At 39.3% G+C, this 24,061-nt stretch overlaps 2 protein-coding genes across 2 annotated transcripts; both read left to right on the top strand.

Annotated features, from left to right (window-relative positions):
- Positions 1 to 6,316: 6,316 nt before the first annotated feature.
- Positions 6,317 to 15,742, top strand: LOC144651520 (uncharacterized). Its single transcript, XM_078511483.1, has 5 exons — positions 6,317 to 6,935; positions 8,719 to 8,833; positions 11,814 to 11,850; positions 12,992 to 13,118; positions 13,849 to 15,742. Exons 1-5 carry the CDS (start codon positions 6,570 to 6,572, stop codon positions 14,347 to 14,349), a joined length of 1,146 nt encoding a protein of 381 aa, XP_078367609.1. The 5' UTR covers positions 6,317 to 6,569; the 3' UTR covers positions 14,350 to 15,742.
- A 44-nt stretch (positions 15,743 to 15,786) lies between these two features.
- On the top strand, positions 15,787 to 24,061 carry LOC144648149 (putative G-protein coupled receptor CG31760). Its single transcript, XM_078507779.1, has 10 exons — positions 15,787 to 16,600; positions 17,552 to 17,708; positions 18,478 to 18,816; positions 19,213 to 19,281; positions 20,098 to 20,207; positions 21,194 to 21,408; positions 22,095 to 22,233; positions 22,865 to 22,970; positions 23,661 to 23,801; positions 24,020 to 24,061. Exons 1-10 carry the CDS (start codon positions 15,798 to 15,800, stop codon positions 24,059 to 24,061), a joined length of 2,121 nt encoding a protein of 706 aa, XP_078363905.1. The 5' UTR covers positions 15,787 to 15,797.

Genomic DNA, 24,061 nt, shown 5'->3' with positions numbered 1-24,061 from the left:
TTACAATTCTATTCGAAGATTTGATCGCGAGTTTATTTTGCCTGCAGCAGTGCAGCTGGTAATCGATTGTACTACATTCTGAAACTAAGGTCATTAGAGCGGTTTTCACTTGAGTGTCGAAAGTAAATTGCATTTGCTTTGGTTTTGCATTACTACGCTTAGTGATTGGCTTAAAAATTTCGCGCCACTTTCTCATCCAATTAGGAGTAAAACCAAAACCAATCCAATCGTGACTCGCTCGCGCACGTTTTCCCGCGCTTCGTGCCAGTTACATGTATTTGCTTCGAGTTTTGATTGGTTCACTGGATTGTCTGTGTCCTTTGGGATTGGCCAGAGTAATTACTTTGGTTTTGGTTCTACGACATTCAATTGAAAACTGCTCTAAGGGCGCCTGTTTATATGGAGGAGAGTTGTCCCTGGTAGGAGGGTTACCCTCCATACCGAGCCACCCCGGGCGAGAGAGCTTTTCATACGTTTCTTTTTAAGGGACGGACCATTAGAAAAGTGATGGGGGGAGGGGGTGGGGAAAAAAACAAAAAAAAATTCATGCAAGCCAAAATGGCAAGAAAAAAAAATCGTGCAAAGGGGAAGGCAAAGAAAAAAAATTCGTGCAGAAGGAAAGGTCCTATTAATACCTGAAAATACCTGCCATCATTTAACACTTGATGAGATCTATTTTTCGACGAAATATATGGTGGAGAACGCTAGCGCTGAAAATAGCATTTCCGAGCCTAGAAATTTCAAAATTTTCTGAGGGAGCAATTGCCCCCACACCCCCCGTAAATGGATTGTGATCATAACATTCCTTTAGCTCGTCTCTCTCTAGACTCTCTAGCCTTCGTAGATTGCTTACTAGTTAACTCATTTCTCAAACAGATTGCAAAAATGAATGGTACGATATACAGTGGTCTTAGTTTATGTTGTCAATTCCGGTCAAATAGGATTTCTGCAGTAATTATTTATGAATTTCTATTACGCCAGTAGTAGTTTTAGTTTTTGCATATGTTTATGTCTAAGTTTTCCCACGGACGTTTCACAGAAGTATATGAAAAACACAAATCTATTATACGAAGTGATTGAGAAATTCATCCTGCTTTGGTGTGTTAAGAAACGAAAGAAGATGTGTAAGAAACTAATGACAAGCTTAGCCCTAAAAAAAATTCTGTCCAGGAGGTCTTTTAATCTTGTACATAACTTGTCACCCCATGCCAGGAAATGTGAAATGAAACCGGTCCTAGCTATGTGTACGTGATGTTTCTTGTGTCACGCAGTTTCTGCTTTTGCGGTTTCGAAACGTGCTGGTGTATCTTCTTTAATAATATTCTTTGCTAGACTGTCGATATCGGTATTCTTTGCGACCTTAAATGATTCAGTCCTGTTTCATAAGTTTTCTTGGCAACACGGTCAAGTTTGAGGCGGCGTTTTGGTGTTTTTGTATCAGCTACACGACATTGGATATCCGACGGACAGCCGCAAGTATGAGTCGACTTTGGTAAGTTATAAATGTAAAAGCGAGTCGACGAAAATGATATCGGTAAGAGCGAGATCAACAGTAATTCTGCACGCGGAAACAAGTTGAATGTGTGAAGATCGGGGCTTTCAAGGAGTCTATTGTTGTAGCTAGTCTTCACGACATGAATTGAGTAGCATTGTTACCAATTTTAAGACATGTTTTTATTTCATTTTTTGCTACATGTTCCTCGCTACACTGCAAAACTCGTGTGGATGAATGCGATACAGGAAAGCCCTGTAAGATTTTGCAAGGGTTTCGCCTAATAAACGAAAAGAGATTCGGCATTTTCGTCTAAATGATTACTGTTACCGGGTTAATTTATTCTGGCGGGAAATAATAAGGTAACGCAACTGGCAAACAGCGCGGCCCGCCGTTCATCCAAGATAGAAGCAAGACAAACACCGCACAATGGTAAGTTTTATTTTTTTTTTATTTGTGGAATATAAAATTTAACTTGGGTTTTCAGTTTCACAATGATCGCTTATGTCAAGCACTGCTATAATAATCAACTTGCTAATCGCGCGCTGACTTATTTCGCTTTACTGACCTCGCGCTAATTTTTTTCTGCCTTACTTAGGTGGCGAGTTCTTTACTGAGCTCTTATTATCTGTGGGCAGAATATAACCTCGCGCTAAATGATTCTGTCTTACTTGGGTAGTGAGTTCTTTACTGAGCTCTTGTTATCTGTGGGCAGAATATAACCTCGCGCTAAATGATTCTCTCTTACTTGGGTAGTGAGTTCTTTACTGAGCTCTTGTTATCTGTGGGCAGAAAATAACCTCGCGCTAAATGATTCTGTCTTACTTGGGTAGTGAGTTCTTTACTGAGCTCTTGTTATCTGTGGGCAGAATATTAATCTCGCGCTAAATTATTCTGTCTTACTTAGATGGTGAGTTCTTTACTGAGCTCTTGTTATCTGTGGGCAGAATATTAACCTCGCGCTAAATTATTCTGTCTTACTTAGGTGGTGAGTTCTTTACTGAGCTCTTGTTATATGTCAGCAGAATATTAACCTCGCGCTAAATGATTATTCTGTCTTACTTAGGTGGTGAGTTCTTTACTGAGCTCTTGTTATATGTGAGCAGAATATTAACCTCGCGCTAAATGATTATTCTGTCTTACTTAGGTGGTGAGTTCTTTACTGAGCTCTTGTTATATGTGAGCAGAATATTAACCTCGCGCTAAATGATTATTCTGTCTTACTTAGGTGGTGAGTTCTTTACTGAGCTCTTGTTATATGTGAGCAGAATATTAACCTCGCGCTAAATGATTATTCTGTCTTACTTAGGTGGTGAGTTCTTTACTGAGCTCTTGTTATATGTGAGCAGAATATTAACCTCGCGCTAAATGATTATTCTGTCTTACTTAGGTGGTGAGTTCTTTACTGAGCTCTTGTTATATGTGAGCAGAATATTAACATCGCGCTAAATGATTATTCTGTCTTACTTAGGTGGTGAGTTCTTTACTGAGCTCTTGTTATATGTGAGCAGAATATTAACATCGCGCTAAATGATTATTCTGTCTTACTTAGGTGGTGAGTTCTTTACTGAGCTCTTGTTATATGTGAGCAGAATATTAACATCGCGCTAAATGATTATTCTGTCTTACTTAGGTGGTGAGTTCTTTACTGAGCTCTTGTTATATGTGAGCAGAATATTAACATCGCGCTAAATGATTATTCTGTCTTACTTAGGTGGTGAGTTCTTTACTGAGCTCTTGTTATATGTGAGCAGAATATTAACATCGCGCTAAATGATTATTCTGTCTTACTTAGGTGGTGAGTTCTTTACTGAGCTCTTGTTATATGTGAGCAGAATATTAACCTCGCGCTAAATGATTATTCTGTCTTACTTAGGTGGTGAGTTCTTTACTGAGCTCTTGTTATATGTGAGCAGAATATTAACCTCGCGCTAAATGATTATTCTGTCTTACTTAGGTGGTGAGTTCTTTACTGAGCTCTTGTTATATGTGAGCAGAATATTAACCTCGCGCTAAATGATTATTCTGTCTTACTTAGGTGGTGAGTTCTTTACTGAGCTCTTGTTATATGTGAGCAGAATATTAACATCGCGCTAAATGATTATTCTGTCTTACTTAGGTGGTGAGTTCTTTACTGAGCTCTTGTTATATGTGAGCAGAATATTAATATCGCGCTAAATGATTATTCTGTCTTACTTAGGTGGTGAGTTCTTTACTGAGCTCTTGTTATATGTGAGCAGAATATTAACCTCGCGCTAAATGATTATTCTGTCTTACTTAGGTGGTGAGTTCTTTACTGAGCTCTTGTTATATGTGAGCAGAATATTAACATCGCGCTAAATGATTATTCTGTCTTACTTAGGTGGTGAGTTCTTTACTGAGCTCTTGTTATATGTGAGCAGAATATTAACCTCGCGCTAAATGATTATTCTGTCTTACTTAGGTGGTGAGTTCTTTACTGAGCTCTTGTTATATGTGAGCAGAATATTAACCTCGCGCTAAATGATTATTCTGTCTTACTTAGGTGGTGAGTTCTTTACTGAGCTCTTGTTATATGTGAGCAGAATATTAACCTCGCGCTAAATGATTATTCTGTCTTACTTAGGTGGTGAGTTCTTTACTGAGCTCTTGTTATATGTGAGCAGAATATTAACCTCGCGCTAAATGATTATTCTGTCTTACTTAGGTGGTGAGTTCTTTACTGAGCTCTTGTTATATGTGAGCAGAATATTAACCTCGCGCTAAATGATTATTCTGTCTTACTTAGGTGGTGAGTTCTTTACTGAGCTCTTGTTATATGTGAGCAGAATATTAACATCGCGCTAAATGATTATTCTGTCTTACTTAGGTGGTGAGTTCTTTACTGAGCTCTTGTTATATGTGAGCAGAATATTAACATCGCGCTAAATGATTATTCTGTCTTACTTAGGTGGTGAGTTCTTTACTGAGCTCTTGTTATATGTGAGCAGAATATTAACCTCGCGCTAAATGATTATTCTGTCTTACTTGCCTCGATGTTTACTGTTTTCTTGTTAGGCAACCCCGTACTCCAGTTAATATCTTTTTTTTTCTTTCTCTACAGAGAAGCCGCGACGTTTATGACTGTTATTCACTGTACGTTGCGGTAGTTCAACGTGCTAACTACGTTCTTATGTTACCAATCTTAATTACCTTAGCGGAGATTCAATCTCCGCTAAGCTAATTTGCATATTTTTTTTCGAAGGCCTAAGCTCGTCACAGAATTACAGTGTCCATTAGGGACAATTATGGTGGCGTATGATTGGGATCGCACTTTAAAAGCTGATATCCATTCAAAAACCTCTAATCCATTACAGACAATCAAACAGACTTTTTCCTTATTACCGGTAACTATTTTTTGTAGAAAGGGGTGGATACCCATGTAATTTCCAATTTGAGCTAGAAGGAAGGGGTGGGTCTCCACTTTTTCCAACAGTCCCTAAAGGATGAAGTCAATGAACAACAGCATTTTTATGGTATAAAGTAACAAAACATGGCATTTGTCTAAAGAAAAAAACGTTTGTCTAAAAAAAAAATTCGAGCAGAGGGTTTCACCCGAAAAAAAAAATTCGTGCAAGCCGAAAATTCCCCACCCCCCCCCCCCCCCATCACTTTTCTAATGGTCCGTCCCTAAATAGCTGCGAACTGTTTATATGAGAAATTGCAAAGTTGGCACGGGAGGCAGGGTGACCCTGGGTGGAGGGTCACTCGCTTTGAAGGTAGGGTGACCCTGGGGAGCGAGCCAACGTTTTTCCATATAAACAGTTTGGTTATTTTTGCCTCGCCTACCAGGGACAAGTTGGCACATACGGAGCATGCGCAAACGCTAAAATCAGCAAAAACAATTGAAATCGAAGTCGGCGGTAAATTAGTCCAAAAAATGGTCTTGGTCGACGATTCAGCGTTCCAGATTTTAGAAAAAGCAGCCATAATAGGTGTTTCAAAACAACTCTCGCCAGTCTTTTGAACCGAGAGGGCCAAGTTTTGGCTCGGTCAACAGGGACGACTTTCTCATATAAACGCTCGGCAAAAGATGGCTCGGGGGAGAGGGTAACCCTCCTACAAGGGACAACTCTACTCCATATAAACAGGCCCTAAATCATTGAATGAATAAGTAATAACAAGAGTCTCTTAAGCTTGGTAATTAATATCACAGAACAGAAGGCTGTTAAACGTTCTTGTAACTTTGTACCTACACCCAGCAGTTCTTTTAAGATGGCGCCGCAAACGTTATACCACTGAGTAGTAAAGCCACAGCGAGCTGGTCAACAAAAAATTCAAAACTTTATTTCACGCACGAGATTGTTAGTTGTAATATTTTGGAGAAACCATCAGTCTTAAAAAAAGTTGGTGTTGTTTTGCCAAAGACTATTTACATATTTATTCAGTTCAGTCGAGGATACTCCAAACAAGTTAACAGTTAACAGTCAACAGCACAACAGCTTTATTTTTATTTTCGGTTCTTCTTGTTTTGATTGTAGGCATCTTTTAGCCAACTCAAATTATCTAACAGAGTTAATAAACTAAAGATACATTGCGGCTTTCAACTGGGTATATTTCAGTATGTATATACTGATAAATGTTTTTCCAGCGCTAATGTTAGTAATTCGAATAAATACAAGCCAATCGTCGATGAATTTGATATTTTCACGTATTTGTGCTTATGGAGGACCTCCTAAGATTAACCGTGAATTGGATGCAAATTAAAAGACGATTGTACGACGTCTCTGAATCTCTAGATCGATCTCGAACAACATGAAAATTGCATCACTAAAAGAAAATACCCGCTTTTCAAAATTTGGATTGCAAAAGAACTACAAAAGCCTCGAAAAATAAAACTGAAAAGACATATTAAATAGCTGTCTATTCAATTTTATGCGTCCATGCATACTGCAAGGCTGAAAATGGTAAACCATTATTATTAAAAGTGTACGTGTTGCTGTCGTCTTGAAACAAATAAGTGACAATTTGTAAGTTCGAAAACTTATTAAAAATTTATGCAAGGTGGCAGGCTTGTGTAGAGCTAGGACAAAGTCACGGGCATTGACTCACGTAAACCATGAATGGATTCGTCCTTTTATCAGCGAGTACTTTCATCTACTTCACTTATCATATTTTAGATCAAGGATTGTGTGAAGCGAGCACAGATGGTTTTCAGCGCGATCCAAGTAACAAATTACGATTTGCGCAATTCAAAGATCATTTCTATCACGTTCTTGATGTTCCAAGAGTTGAAGGAGTCACTGTTCAAACCTGGAGGCACTGTCTGCTGCGATGCGTGAAGAACGACCAATGTTTTTCCACAAATGTTGGAGCGTTCCCTCTACCAAACGGAAATATACCGTGTGAGTTACTTCCAACGGACAAATACAACGCATCTGGAAAATTCAAAGCGAATCATACTTTCCATCACTTCAGCATTGTGGTGAGTAGTACATACATTTCTTTATTCACAGGTCATGTCATATAGTATAGTAATAGTTTGCAGGATTTTTTTCTGCATTCTATAAAGACACTGTAACGACACTTACAAAACCTCTAGGAGGATGGGAGAAAATGAAGGCTAGGTTTCCTTATTCTCACTTATGATTTCGCGAGTACTAAATTTCGCGATTTTCGCGATTAAAAAAAAATCGCGAATTAATACTCGCGAAATAAAGGACGCATAATATCAATGCAATAATGAAATTCAAGCTGTTGCTTTATTACAGTTAGACCAACATGTCTCAGCTTCATGTTTAGAAGTTTTTTGTTTGATTTTGTCCATCAGTTATCTTCCACTGCATCACTCTCACTGTCCGAACTGCATTTTCTCTGCCGCTAAGTTCTTCAAAATCACGCTTGTGCAGTCGTAGATGTACCTAACGGGTGTTCAGACTGTAAAATGCCTTATGCTTTGTTATGTTTAGCTTGTTTTGTTTGATGTTTTTACGATGACGATGATATTAATCATGAAGATGAACTGTTCAACATGACTCGAGCGTGGGACAAAGAAAAATTCTGAGTCCCCGACGGGAATCGAACCCATGGCCTCCCAGATACCGGATACTGCCTCGTGCTCTTGCCATTTTATACACCAGTTTCTTTCCAAATTGGTTTTCTAAATAATTCCCTTGCTAAAACATCAAATATCAAAATATCTGAAATATTGACGTTAAAATCTTTCGATGCAGCTGTGACGATCTGTTTCTTGGGCACAACAAAACAAAAGGAATGCCTAAATAATTACTTCTCATTACTCATGTTGTATACGTTTTGTTTCCTTTACATGTAGTATCATAATAAATAAAGAAACCAAAGCTATAGATACGAGCCCAAACAGCAAGTGTATATCACCCCAGGTGTTTTCAAAAAATCAGTAAATGTGTTTTGTAGTGGTACATTAATAGCCTTAGGGCTGGCGATAGAACACGTTTTCAAGTACAAGTATTAAACAAAATTTCACGTTTTCTTAAAGTCTCGATTTTTTTACAGCCTAAGAAGGTATTATAGATATTATAGCCTCGCCGTCCCGCAGTCTTGAAAATTGTCATTGTACCTCATTGTACATCCTTAATAATTAACACACGGGCCTTCTTGCCAATCATAGTGCGCAAAATGCAATCTAAATTAAAGTATGTACTAAAAGCAAGCTGAGAATTTATTACAATAAAAATTATGCCAAATCATACCGACACACTACCTACAATGACTCTTTTTGTCTTTACAACGGTAATTATAAACTAATGAAAATTGAGGTACCTGAAATTCTAAGTATTAAAGGAACTCTGTCAGATTTTTTTAGCCAAATTAAGACATAAGAAATTGGCCTTTAGATTGAGTGAATAAAAAATAATATCCACTTAAACAGCAAAGGACCATATTAATAACAAACCAATACAAAAAAACGTACAGATGGACACAAAATCAAGGAGATTGAAACGGATTGTGATATGGGGTTTTAAAATACTGTTAGGCTGAACAAGGTTGATCTCTTTTGTTTGTATTTTTTAATTATAACGCCCGGGAGAAATATTTTATTTGAAATGAAGCTATGGTTCTGTCATTTAGATAGAAGTAATTTCTAATAAACATTAAGTAAGAAATGTTTTATTTAAAATGAAGCTATGGTTCTGTCATTTAGATAGAAGTAATTACTAATAAACATTAAGTATCACAGGGAGTATCTGGCAAATCATGACACAGTCTCTTTAATTTCTGTTTTCTAGAGTCCTTGTGAAAGTTTTCCATGTCAACACGGCGGAACTTGCAAAGCACTTTACGAAACAAACGATTACAACTGTACTTGCACGCCAAACTACATCGGCAGTAACTGCGAGATGTGTGAGTATAATGGTTTACGCAAATCAGCATGAAACATTTTAAAAATAAATCCTGAAACTAATAGTGGGCCTATTTTGGAATCGTCTCGAAATGCTTTATTGACCCTTCTTGTGTGTCAGTTACGTTAAATGGGAACTTGTTGCGATAGTTACATCTTAAGGCCTGGCAAAAGGAGGAAACATGTTTCCAGAAACATTCGTAGCGTGCGCGCATGTTTCCCAGTTTTGCCATACGGGAAGCATTGTTTCCAGCGTCGCTTTTTGTCAGCCCAAGAAGCAAAGTTTGCTTCTTCTACACGCAGAAACATACCGTGTTTCCGCGCAGCATGGAACCATGGCAAAACGAGGAAACTATTATGTAAATATGTTTCTGGAAACATGTTTCCTCGTTTTTCCGGGCCTTTAGATTACTATATACCGCTTGTATCAGCTCAGCTGCTTGTGACAGTGTCACGTCCTAGAGTCGTTCAATCCAGTATGCTTTGTTTTGCTCGCCAGTCCCTCTCGGGTTAAGAGAGGTTTATTAACCGGGCGGGGCCTGGGCCCAGTTCATAATCTGCCTGGGGTTTCGTTTTTTCGACGTTTTTGCTTGTTTACAAGCTAAAATGGTAGAATAGGGGTTAGTGGACAAAATTTGGAACCACATATTTGTAAACTCTCAAGGGACTTTTTTAATTTCTCAAGGGACTGTTTTAATTTCTCAAGGGATTACTTTCCGCTGTGGGTGATCACTTGCGATTTCGTGGAAAAAACGTGACTTGTCACATTTACAAACGTTATATAACAATTTTAAAAGTGACATGTCAGCTTTCTTATCTCAACGCACGTGTGTCTGAAAGGTGATCTATAAAAAGCGTCGCACAAACAATGGATTGCGTAACTAAAACACGAATAAATAATCACTAGCACTTACATCGCGTTGAGAGCAATGTTGCATAAATCGGCTTTACAACATGCGATCGTATCTACGCAGTTCGAGTGGAATTTCAGTCAAAGACAGCAAAATTCTTTCGTATTTCATCTTCAAATATAATTCGAAAGCATTCACTGTATATGTGGCTTTTGTTTAATCCTGGGTCTTGATATCCGACCCTCGCAGAGCCTAGACAAAACGCAGCTTGAGTGTAACAATTTGTTTACGCCGCAATTATATGCGCAATGTTTTCTCCGACAGTAGTCGGAAATATTCGTATTTTTTTTTCGTGCTTTTTCATGGAGCAATCGTAACGATACGGCCTTGAACACATTGAACGGCGGTCTACCTATAACAATTCAAATATAGCGTCGCAAAAACAAAGCGTCGAACGCATATTTTGCTGTTTCATTTGCTAATTTCGCTGCCGTAACGACTGCCTCGAAAGGTCCTTGCAGTTTTAAAGTATAGAATTGTCAGATCTCGCTGAAATTTGCACTGTTTATTTGTGTAATGTTAAGGAATATGTGTATAAATACCCGGCGCGAACGAGCCATTTTTGACAAAATATTATGGCTGCATTTCCTCCGCGAAGATAGGAAATTGTTAAATTAAACCACAGGTAGCCCAAGCTCGATATATGAGTACAATAAAGATGACCTTTTCATTGTTTCGTAATTCGATCGATTTGCATATTTATAAGGATTTGTATGGGGAAATAAATTTGACCGAAAAGAACGAAAAATTAACCGTTGAATTACAATAAAAATCAGTCACCTTAGCTCCTTTGCTGTTTCCCTTGTGTGCTGTGTGGTTTTTTAGCCGATTGAGCGCGATTCCAGTGAGTTATAGTTCCATTGCCTTCCTCTCTCTATATACCTAGGTATATAGAGAGAGGAAGGCAATGGAACTATAACTCACTGGAATCGCGCTCAATCGGCTAAAAAACCACACAGCACACAAGGGAAACAGCAAAGGAGCTATTAAAGGTGACTGATTTTTATTGTAATTCAACGGTTAATTTTTCGTTCTTTTCGGTCAAATTTATTTCCCCATACAAATCCTTATAAATATGCAAATCGATCGAATTACGAAACAATGAAAAGGTCATCTTTATTGTACTCATATATCGAGCTTGGGCTACCTGTGATTAAACTACAAAGAAACTGTAATGATAAGTTCGAAGAACAATGCACAGGATAAACCTTCGACTCATACTTCATGCAAAAACGTCGATATCTCGAAGAGACTTTGATTTTGTCGGTAAATCGTTCCAGAAGGAGGTCACGGTCACGCAAATTTTGATGTTTCTGGCGATCGCTCGTTTAATTGTTATTCAAGCGTTTGGCTCAGGGCTTGAACATTCACGTTGCGATTTGACATGTCCAAACGATTTTTAAATGAAAAAATGATTATTTTTCATGTGTTTTGCAAGTGTTTTGAGTTTATTTTTGGAATCGAAACGAAAATTGCAAACCCAGCAAAAATTTGTCAAGGCACAGGACACACGTCATCACGAAAAGGGGAATTACCTAGCGAATCTCGCAGTTAGATATGCTCGATTTTACGTGCTTCGAATCACGCGACTTCCCAAATGCTTCTGAAAGATGTGTTTTTTGGGGAAATAGCAGTTAAACTTCAAGATCTTGATTTTAAAGCTTCTTTAATTTTAACCGAAATCAATTTATGCCATTCAAGTGGTTTGAGTACGAAAACCGAGGAGGGACATCACATTTCAGACTTCAAACTTCAGACTTCAGACTTCAGACTTCAGACTTCAGACTTTAGACTTCAGACTTCAGGCTCTGATTTAAAACTCCTTGGCCTAGAAAGCAAAAATAACTATTAAACACTCTACTACATGTGTGGTAATGTTCATGATTTAAAATGACAACAAGCCCCCTCCGTAAGTCCTTCTTTCTCTGATCCTCAAAAGGTCTTGAAAAGAAACAAACCCCTCCTCAGTCCTATTCGGGGCCTAAATAAAGGTTTCACGGTACGTAATACTGCTGGTAGGCTGATCTCGGCCTGTTGATCACCTAACATTTTACTTTCTCTTCGCATGCAGGTAAAGCGTCATCGTGTAAGGAGATGTACGAATGCGGGTAAGCTGGTTAAAACTATTCAAAATATTTCCATTGTGCAAGGCTAGCTAAACCTTTCACTGCTGCGTCTGTTTTTGACCCATGCATTCAATTCAACTGTCAGTACAATGTTGTAAGCGTGTAAATCTCATTGCCCGGGCAAATATGTTTCTTCCGTAACAATTGTTTTATCCCGTCTAGGACGACAATCAGGGTTCAAAATAAAATTCGTTTTAAGCCTGAATTTGTCGCCTTGTTTTGTCAGGTCATTTTTTCCCGGCTGTTAGAGGCTCATCGGGCACATCCATCTCATCATGACGTCCGATGCATTCTGGGGCGATTCCCGTCGGCCATTTGCGGATGGGCCGATACAGGTTTTCAAACGATCGATACGTCGATATTCCTTTTCTCTCGTTGACGTCATTTCCGTCCTGACGTCAGGTTTGTCACGTGACCATACAAGACAGACCTGGCGTTATAAAGTTAGCAAAGAGGTCCGTTCACTTTGCATAGCAGTGTGGACCCAGGCATACATCCACGGCGGCGAGACCGCAGGCTCAGGTCACGGGAGTTCGAAAACGTCGAGCGGCTTCGGTGTACGATGTTCGGCCCCCCCATCAGTCCGGGGTGTCGGCAAGCAAAGAATGGAGTGGAGCAATAAGACTCTTTTCTATTTTGTTGAGAGAAATATTCAAAATTTTGGGGGACACAATACCTGGAGGTGGGGTGGCCCGTTTTCAACTAACATGAGTCGCCACGTTTTCTCGTCTGTCGATGTGGTGGTGTCGCTGCGACCGGTGAGTGCACTTTCTGTGTGTGCTTTTGTAATTCAACAGCAACTTAATTAGTTGGCGTCAGCATGATTCTCTTTTCTTCTGAGTTCAGCAAGTGTCGTCAAACTGCCGGCTACCGCCGACAGCCGGCTGCTAGAACCCTGTGACAATAGAAATACTCCTAATCGCTGATGCTACAGAAACCGAGATAAGCTTCAACGTCTATCACTGCACGAAAATTTGTCCACACCTTCGGCTTGACAATTGACTGATAATAGTAACAACATGAACAATAAGTTGTTATATTTTGGTCCGATGCAGAATTTACCTATACTTTATCTCGGCCTCTGTTGATATTTTCATTTTCATTCTATTTCCTTTTCGATCAGATTTCATGAGAGCAAAGCTTACCCACTTCAGACGGATATTGGGCAGGTACTCGTGTATTGTCACATGACCTTGCCTGCATGTGGAGGTGGGCAGTGGACGCCGGTCATGAAAATCAATGGTTCAAAGGTAGTTATTTATGACAGCCCATAATATTACCTCCTGTACTGCAGTACAAAGAACACACAGACGCGGTGCAGTTTTCGACAAAAACAGTACAAAGCCATATCATTTTTACTACTTTTTTTATTGTTGAACACCAAGTGACTGACCCTGATCTAAATTAAATGTCTTCACTCTAATTCAAGTGAGTTATGGGCTCTTCTTATAGTTAGCCCTTTACCGTGCTTTAATCGAGTTGTGAATGCAGTTACGAAATTTGATACAGAGCTAGCGTTTTCATATGACGTCACGGAAGCCATATTGGTGTTCCAAAACAAAGAAACGGCGGCCATATTGGTGTACCAGCCATTCCTCCGGGAATAATTATAACTCCATTTTTTATTTTTAAAATAACTCGATACTACGCGTGCTCTGACTCGAAAGCTTGTAAATCACTCGCCTGGCGGCTCGTGATTTACAAGCTTTTCTCGTGTTCTCCCAACATCCCGCGTGGTATTATTATATTAATAAACCAATATGGCTGCTGGTCACGTGAGTGAAAGCGCTCTATAGGTGAGCATTTGTGAAGCTGTGGTGTTGTTCTTAGCTTTCTGGAGTTGTCTCCAGCAACTCTTTCGTTTCTCTCGTGATCAAACTTCTTCCCGGCTTACATTCGAAACCTCGATTAACGCGCCTTATTATGAATTATTTCTTTTGCAATTCGTAGACAATGTTTTTGGCGTACTTTCTCTCGTAGACCACTTTCAGATTTCGTTCCTCGCTTTGGAGTGACATGAACACCTTCAACACTGCAGGAGGGAGCACTGGGTTCGACTTTGAAGAGACCAAGTTACCGACCTACTGGAACACGCCTTTCACGAAGATCTGCCTTGGAATGAAAATTGAGCAGCAAACCAGGTTTATTGTGATCAACCAGACCGCTAGCTCCCTGTACTCAATAATGGCTAATGACCAGTACCGGGCAACATCACTGGGTCGTGATACTTGGAAGAGTTTAGCGGGTGAAGATGCATCTTTAGAACCATATTGCGACAAAGAAGGATTTAATGTCGTTTGCGGAATGAAAGTAAGGATCGGTATTGTGGGAAATGATGCAAATCTCTGTACTCAATGTGGTTCTTACGTCGCATTTGGAGTGACCTTGTCAGTGCCCCCTTTTACTGGCAATAGAGCAACCGGTATCTCAGACAATGGATATAAAAGGACCGAAGCTATGGGGTACATCTTGATACAATAAGATGATGATCAAGGAAGAAAAACCTGTGAACTAAGTCAACCGGACAAGGAGAAACTGAAGTGAACACATGCAACTTTTAAAGACGGATTCTGCTGAAAGTTCGAGCAATGAGTGCAAAAATTAAGTACCAAGAACTTACTCATCGTACGATAACATTTTATATACTATTTGACATGTTTGAAACATCTCACTGAAATCCATTTGTCTTAATGAAACCTCGTAAAAATGTGCAAAACGCGCGCCATTTTGTTTTTAAATGGCGTGAAACATCCGTTTTAATTGAAATGTAGATAATTTTAAATCCATTTTTCTCTTGCGGCGTTAGCTTAAGAGCTAAAGTTTGATAGGTTTTAGTAAGCTGTACTCAAACTGTTACCATGCTATGAGGTCTCTATTGTAACTTTATATTTTCCTGTATTGCTCGAATGTTCGGCGGAAACCATCTTAAAACTTTTTAATTCCGCAATTAACACAACTTTGGCTCGTCCCAGTTTGCTCGGCACATAATTTTATGGATTAAGGCCCAGTAATACGGGCAACATTTTCTTTCAACTTGTCTCGCACTACATTGTTGCATTGCAAGTTGTAAAGTGTTGTTGCGGGCATTACCGCCCGTATTGCAAGTTGCGGCAACGTGTTGCAAAAAGTTGATCTTGTGTCTACTAACACAGAGGTAAGACGCGCAAACACATTACAACTTGCAATGCAACAACGTTTCGAGACAAGTACTTAAAAGAGTATATATATTGGGTCTTTATACATAGACGCATGCATGATATATTCTTTATATTGAACCATTCAGCTTACTTTCATGTTAGAAACGTTTGTTTAGTCTATCACATAACACTGAGATAACACATTAAAAGCAAGGCTATGTAACCCATAACAAATATATTTCAATCGCAAAATAAAATTGGTCACGTGACTGGTCGTCAGACCGTAACACTTTCTGAAAGTTCGTTTCGCCCTTTCACGATCGACGCAGCAACGATTTTTATTCAGCAATAATTTTGAATGCCGGAGGGGGGTACTCTCTGTAGTGGACTTTACCTATTAAGTTCCGCCAGATAGGCCGTCCGAAAGGGGTAGTTATTTCACGAGTGAGTGTATTGAAGAAAAGTATTGAAAAGTATTTAGAAGGGCATTTTTAAGATGCAGGAGCCCATTACCTGAGCGTGCAGCTTCCACACTGCTGTTTCTGTGCAGTAAAATTTAATAACAGTTGTCGTGTTTTAAAATGACAGACCCATCGCAAATTCTAAAACACGTTGTCGCAATTTGTCATTTTCCAAGTTGTTTTCTGTGGTGCTGACCAGAAGGATCAAGGGCTCTGAATTTTAACCTTATCCCCTGATGTTCGGCTGCCAAAAGATCATAACGCCCTCTGTTTTACAAAATACTCAACTTCATGAATAAGGAACAAATCGCGAGTGCGAGAAAATTAACCGATGTTGCTGTGGAAAGTGTTGTGCGTGTTTGCTGCTTTCTCTAACAATGCCTGGAATAACAATATATTTGTAAATGGAGAAAAGAAAATGGAAGAAGTATCCCGAAACAATAATCACAATACGCGCAATGCAATCGAGAAAAGCACTTCAGTGAACGCGCTCGAGAAAGAACTACAATACGTTGCCCAAATCCAAAAGAAATTGCAAAACAGTTCTGGATGCAATGATGTTGCTGTCCTTAACGTGGCGTTTGACGGCGAGCGATGGAAAAATGAAGCTCTTATGGCTGTCGAAGTCGCGAATTTGTTGACTTCCCTTTGGCCTGTGAAAACATCTGCTGGTAGATCCATTATTGAGAACGACACGGTACTGTTTGAAATCGCTCGCGCTAATACTGGATTTTCCACGTCCGTATTCGGATCCGTGGTCTGTTTCGAGCCAGGGTTATACAGAAATTACGACCGCTTTTGTCCATACGCATTTAGAGACGGTATGTTAAACGGCAGTGTCCACATCGTAGATCTTGCGCAAACCGATGACTACGACTACTCAACAAGCCCTAACGCAATTTGGTGGAATGGTATTAGAGATAAGACCACAAATATGAAGCTACAACATGGGATAGAAGTGACAGATTTTTATTCGGTTGCGCACGGGAATCGGACTGTTTATCAGCATTTTACTCGTTTGTTGGTGCGGTACGAAGATGGTCTCTGGACTCGACCCTACTTTGATTGCTTTGGTGGTAAAGTTTGGATGGTTACCTACCTTGCGCCGATTTTGAATGAAACCAACGAGTTTTTGTAAGTTTTAAGCTTTTAAATTAATTGTCTTTAAAATTATCCGCTTTTGCACGAATCCAAAAAATTAAACTTATTCAGTTATTAAAACTACGTTTAATTAAGTTGGGTTACATATGTCTATTAACTGAAGAAATAGTGAGAGCCGCCACACAATGTAGTAAAGGTGAATTTTATTATTTTGCAACAACGAAATTTTGTTTGTTAGATAAAAAGCGTAGAAAAGGGAACTCTTTTAGAAAACAGTTTTAACTCAATAACTATAATAACCATGTAGTCACAAAGAAAAGGTGTTAATTCAATATAAAGCTATACAAACAGCGATCTAGTACGAAATATGGTTAATTATGAAATACTAAAATTCGTATAGAATTTCTTTTTTAATTACTGAAGGTTTATATTTTTTTAAGCACAACGTTATGTGAAAACTGAACGACGTTCCAAGCAAAATTAAATGGTAGATTTCAATCTCTTTGGTACGGTCAGGCCTAATGATCAAACGCCTACCTTTTTCAACGAAACAAATATTGGGGGGAAGTTATTATCAATATCAGCTTTCACAAACCTTACACGTCTTAATAATTTAAAAATATATATTTTCAGCTGAGCATATTGTTTAATGTTTTAATAATTATTTAGGAACTTATTGCTTTCGCGCAAAAGAAAAGAAGCTACTCGAAAAAATTCTCATAGAGTTTGGAACTTTTAATCCATGGTAGGACGTTAAAAGGATGGAAGTCGTTTTTGTCTAACGGCTGCGCGAAAAGGAAAACAAAATTAAAAACGACTGTATTTTGGTCTTTGTAAAATAATGCGAAATAGAAAGAAAAAATTTGTGTTAAGTAAACAGTATTGTTTCAAGAAAACAGCGACATACACCCGGACAGCTGGTGTTTGGTTTTCTTGTCTGACTGCCATAGAAAGCCATAATTTTGTTTTGTTTTGTTTTTTCAGGGGTACGGTGAGTGTGGATATATCTCTGAGGCGCATTGACATCAATCAGTGTGATGCCCAGGACTCTGTCGGGTTGGAGAACCCAAAAGAGACTGGTAACAAACAAACCCGTTTGAACACATTCATGGGAACTCACAGATGTAAAAAGAGCACAAAGGCAAGTCAGTTCAATGATCAAAATAATAATTCTCTCAGCTTATAATCTTTTTTTTTCTTTAAAAAAATACTGAGAAGAAAAGAAAAGAAAACCACTCTTTTGTTGCGATTATCAATGTAGTTTTCACGCAGGTATTCTTTTAATCTTTGCTTCTTTGGGAATTTGTTCATGACCAAACTTACAGGTTTGGACTTCGGAAGCGAGGCTTCGTCGTGAAACTAGCCAGTCTGATGTAAAGATGCAACCTCGTCCCTAGGGTCTTCTCCGTTTTCAAAATGGCGGCTTGTGACTGATAAAACTCACTCGCTAGAATATTCGTTCATTTTATCATACCTGAGAGCACCTTACGACCCATACGAAAGAATTTCCTGGAAAATATGTAAATGTAATGTAAAAACTTTATTTATACACGGAGAACCATCAGTTACATTAAGCTAAAGTAAAAAACTAAAACTGCTTTACATGATTGCCGTGTGGGAATCTGATTCATCAGCTACCTTCTTGATAGCTTTCTTAAGAGAACAGGTCAAATTTCTTCCTAATGCGCTTTTTTCATGTAATTGCAATTTATGGAGCAAAAGCAACCTGAATCGAGCAAAATTTCGCATGATTTAGGATTTTAGGTATTTTAGCTTAAAATTATTTACTGATACAGCATTTTTAAGACATTTGGGCAGGTTATTCCATAGCAATAACCTAGTTACCTCAATATCCATTAATACTTATTTTCCTGATATGTATAAATAACAAATTCTTATCTTTCACACAGTGCGTACCAGTCCCCTTCCAGGGATTCCAACGCGGCACTTATCGCTGCACCTGCAAACGAGGCTACTACTTCCCAGACCTCTCTGCATCGCGCAAATATTTCCACGGACAAGTCCTGGAGGAAGAGTATGACAAGATGTTGAGAGGGGAGGTCAACTCGTACGAGGATGACTTCGAGTGTCTCGCGTGTAGTGACGGGTGCGAGGAGTGCGTGGATGACAGTGCGTGCGTGTACAATATTTATACGTCACTCAGATACGCGCTGCTAGTGGTAAACTCTTTGGTCATTCTAATTTCACTGGTTTTTGCAGTCTTGGTCTACAAATATTGGCAGAATAAGGTAATACTAGACATTTAAAGCTTGCACGATCTCAACAAGTTCAATTCCTTTAGGGTCTCACTGAAATTAAGAAATAGAAAATGGCTGCTTCTATGTATAAAAACAGCCTAATGCAAACACTAAGGGACCTCTGGGAAAATTCGCTAGTTTCACTGCATTACTCTCGAAATTTCCAAACTTTTTTTGAGTAAACAAAAAAACACTTTGGTCTTTCAATAAAGTGGTAAGTTGTGGAAAAAGAAACACCGAAAGTAGCAATTTCTCATAATACTCCGCGTTACCTGTTATTAACGAAATAAACTTACTGAACTATATTTAACTGAGCTAAACAACTACTTATATATGTTGAAGCATTCTTTACCTTCATTAAACTTTCTTGAATCCGTTTTTTGTCAGATTTTTAAAGCGTCCAGTCCTCGTTTCCTAGAAATTATAATCTTTGGAGCTATCATGATGTACGCAGAGGTACGTTAATGTCAGTTGTGGGCTTTTATCTGCGGTACGGTCAATCTCTGATGTGATAAGTCTTGTAATCGTTTTTAACTACCCACCTACCTACCTACCTACCTACCTACCTACCTACCTACCCACCTACCTACCTACCTACCTACCTACCTACCTACCTACCTACCTACCCACCCACCTACCTACCTACCTACCTACCTACCTACCTACCTACCTACCTACCTACCTACCTACCTACCTACCTACCTACCTACCTACCTTCCTACCTACCTACCTACCTACCTACCTACCTACCTACCTTCCTACCTACCTACGTACCTACCTACCTACCTACCTACCTACCTACCTACCTACCTACCTACCCACTACCCTACCTACCTACCGGGAGAAAAAACAAAACGAAATGAAAGCTACCGTAACATCCATATACTGGTCGAGTTATTTCTATTTCCTATTCTGTTTGCTATATCGTTACATGCAATTTTTAACAATCAATCCCTAAATATCTCTTGTTCTTCTCTTTTTTTTTTCTATGGTACTCTGACTTGCGCTCAGCACCAAATTAAATCTGGTCATATTTTTTTATTTTGCAATACGTGTTTCGGCAATTAATTACGGATTTTTTTAATTCAGTTCCGATATCTGCAAAGCTAATCTCGTTTCCCGGGTATATGCGCAAGTAAAAAAACTCCTTTAGTTAGAAGGTCCATGTTATCAACAGTCATTTGTCAGTCAGCTACAGCTGCATGAGTGGTTCGATCTTATTGAGCAATGGAAAAACTACCCTCAATTGTAATATTGTTCCCTCTGTTTTAGGTTCTTGTGTCATTTCCTCAACCTTCGAAAGTGCGCTGTATCTTAGAACCTTGGTTACATCACGTGGGTTTCTCTTTGGTATATGGTTCCTTGGCATTAAAAACGTGGAGGTAAATTGCAACAAATCCAAAATCGAGTTGTCATTAATTAAGATTCGGTACCTATAGTCAGTCTTAAATTAATTATACTGACTTTTACCTGCCTTAACTTCTCAAGAATTACCGTTTTTAATTTCATTTGCATTCCACACACTTTGTTATACAGTAGAACCTCTATTTAGCGGCTAGCCTGCGTAGCTGGCGGTATTGTTGGGTATTAAAGCGCCCACCAGCAAGCGGCGAGCCGCTCGTTGTCGCGGCTTCGCCGCTTGCTGGTGGGCGCTTTAATACCCAACAATACCGCCAGCTACGCAGGCTAGCCGCTAAATATTTAGCTAAATATTTATTTATTTATTTTATTTATTTATTTATTTATTTATTTATTTATTTATTTATATATTTATATTTTTGGCCGCTAAATATTTATTTATTTTCTATTTAGCGGCCCATAGGGGTTAGCATAAGGCCCTTTACCAAGGTCACGTTATTTCAATACAAAATAGCATAAAAAGAATCACATATGACGAAAATTTTAACAATTTTATAAGCCATCACTTTCTTTTTTAGATATTGTTTGTCCGACCTTGTTGAAAACAAAGCCAAACATTGTATATTGCATTCTTGCTGGCCGCTAAATAGGGGCAAAAACAATAAAAGACCGTTTATCGGGACGGCAAAAAGATGGCCGTCTAAAGGGGTTTTATTGACTGCATTATAACAGTTTCGGGACTAAAAAAACTGACCGCATAATAGGGGTTCGACTGTAGTTGTCACTATACGTTTAATGTTTAATTCTGTTAATGGAATCTTAGTATGTCACCATTCAAAAAAAAAGCTTTCGGGCATTTTTTTCTTGTAACACCGTTTTTATGTGTGTATTTCTCAAATGAGATGTGGCACTCTTGGAGGGGGGGGGGGGGAAGATTCGAAATTCTTATCACACGAAAATCAGTAAAATTATTACCCTATTTTTTCTTTTCTTTATCCATACACTACAGAGTGGTGTTGATTTTCCGGGTGCGCTCAGCTCGTAAAGTAGCCATAACAGACAGTGTATTACTAAGGAGACTGTCTGCTATTGTGTTGCTGTATTTGAGTTACCTGACAGTGTGGATGGTGATACAGCCTCCTTCAGTCGAACAAGGTATTACCGCTGATAAACTGAAATATGAACGATGCACAAAAGGATGGTTTGGATACATTATTTTAGCAGGTAAGCACAAGAGATTTTATCATCAGTTAGCCTGCAGCGCAGGCGCGTTTTCCGTGGGCGCGCGAGAGTATTAGCTCGCGATCGAGTAGATTCGCCGTCATGTTGGATGAGGGCGGAGAGCGGCTTGGAAGCGAGAAAACGCGCGAGAGGGGGTAGAGGGGGTGGGGACGCCCTCTCCCCCCCCCCCTCATTGTACATTCAGCTTCACTCCTACTTCCTGGGACGCGTTTCCTCCTCTCTCCCCACTTCTTTCCCGATGACGAATCCAACATGGCTAAAATAGTGTATAAAATCTCTAAATTGGATTGTCTTAGCCACCGACGGTACCCACCCCACACCAACCAACCCAATTTGTTTTATCCAAAAAAAAAACTTCCCTGGGCCCAGGGCCCAACCCCTTTCTATTTTGCATTTTCCCCATTTCAGAAACAATATTATACTGCTCGGCAGTAGATTGCATACCAACTAAAAATCTTGCTACTGCTCACTAAGGTTTAGTAAGGAACAGATTGGTGCAATTACGTAGTTGTGCTGGTGTGAACGTGAAACCTGAGAGGCTTGTTTTTATTAAAAGGGGTGTTTCAAAATTTTGATGTCCCCAGAATGCAAAGGTGATGAAAGTAACTTTAATTTTCGCTTTCTTTTTCTGGAATTTTCTTTAAGTCATGATCGTGTTTTTCTTCCAGCCGACTTTGTAGTTCTTGCCTGGGGAATGTGGCCTAGTTTTAAAGTGCGAAAAGCACCCCAAGTCTACAACGAAAGCAGATTTATCAGCTACGCGACCTATAACGCCATGTTTATCATGTGTTTTATCAACGTGCTGAGGTAAGACAAGTGAATTATCAGACCGCAGGGCAATTAACGAACAAGGAAACATTGCAAACATGCTGAATTTGATGTAACCCACGCTTAAATTAGCATGCATAACAAGAGTCAAAGAACAACACCAAAAATTGTAACAGTTTAGCCACCGGAACCAGGCGCGGATCCAGGAAAAATGATGACCGTTTCCCGATAACAGAAGCGCCGAAAGCGCGAGCCTCCAGGTCCGGGACTGATGCTCCCCCGACAAAAGAAACAGATTTTGACTCCCTAAAGTGCCATTTCCGGGTATTTTCGGACAGGATGATAACAAATTATTTGTTTTTTGGATGTTTAGACTTGGAAATTTTCTTAAACATAATAAACACTAAAATTTTTTATTTGTAATAAAAAATTTGACCGTTTACCGTAAAACGGTGGAAACCGGTCTGGATCCGCGCCTGGGAACAGGAAGCAACGCACTGTGGCTTAAATTAGGTGGGCGTTAACTGCGTTCCATTTCTTTTGGTCGAACGATCTAGACCTCTTGATCTTGAATCCAGTGCACTTATCTCCTATATTTGCCATTTAAGAGTTACGGCGCCTCCCAAATCTAAAATCAGTTATGTAATGCTTATTTTCATTTCCTTTCCAGCGCTGTGTTAAGAAATGGTTCCTCGCCTACCGTGGCTTATGCCATGGAGTTTGCCTACGTTCACGTCACTGCTTCAGTCACGCTCGTATTGTTGTTTTCGCACAAGGTAACTGATAAAGTTGCATGCTTTCATAAACTTTTCCTATACTTTTCCGTGAAACGTCGACGAAGGGACTAACCCTAGAGTAACGCATTCTTTGTCCCTTTTGGTGTACTACTAATGGCGCATTCTTCCGATTTACAGTCAGAAATCTAGAGTAACGCATTTCTATTGAGATTAAAGTACTCTAACTGCCTCCTCCTCAGGCGCCTCGCACTCGCATTTTCGCTGCAATAACAAAGCGAGCGCGAATTGAAGCGCCCATTTCCACAAACAAGAGAGATGCGTCAGGGTACGAGGCAGGTACTCTAACAGATTCCTTTGTTGTCGCATCACTAGAGTAACGTACTCTTCAGATGTTTTGCCACTAGAGTGTTTTGCTCTTCTATGTATTTTTCGATATATCGCTTATTAACAGAATTGTGCACTCTTCTCATGTACCGTCAAATAGTTTAAGCAATCTCTTTATCTTTTTATCTTGTCTCTTTGTTTTTGTGCAGTAGTGCATATATGTAGCAGCTCTCATAAGCTTGTAATTCTATTGGTCATCAAGTGCAGCAGTTGCTATTGCTTTGGGAGCTAGAGGCTTTGTTCTTGTTGTTTGTTCTATTGTTTTCTCGAAGGGAAGCAAGCCTTTCATGCTACCCGACTCCAGTTTGTCTTTTTTACCTAACGGTAATTGTTGGTTCGTCCTAGATTTGTTTAGTTATGGCCATGAGAAACGACCATCGGCGCACCGCTCCTCAAAACAATATCCTGTCAGTGAATTCAATGGGGGGACGTTTGACCGAAGAGCTTGACACAACTACACTGGGTGGAGAAAATAATGAACTTAAGGTTTGTTTTGCCCTGATATGGCGAGCAGCTCCATTTCTTAGTAAAAAAAAAATAGCTTCGAGAGGAGTGAGATTGTAACTGTGCTGGGTGAAGGGAAAGCAGGAGTTCGGAGGAAAGGTAGGTGTTTGAAGGGTAATAATAATAATAATAATAATAAAATTGAAAAAACCAAAAATAATGAAATTGTCGATGTTCATTTCTACGGTTAATACCATTAGGTGCAAGTGTTTGGCCTCTGTGTATCAGGAAGGCCTCTCTAG

Source organism: Oculina patagonica, chromosome 4 (genome assembly GCF_052425735.1).
Source record: "Oculina patagonica isolate OP01 chromosome 4, crgOcupat, whole genome shotgun sequence".
Lineage (NCBI taxonomy): Eukaryota > Metazoa > Cnidaria > Anthozoa > Scleractinia > Oculinidae > Oculina > Oculina patagonica.
Note: the sequence above shows the minus strand (reverse complement) of the source record. Positions and strands in the feature narration are given on the sequence as shown.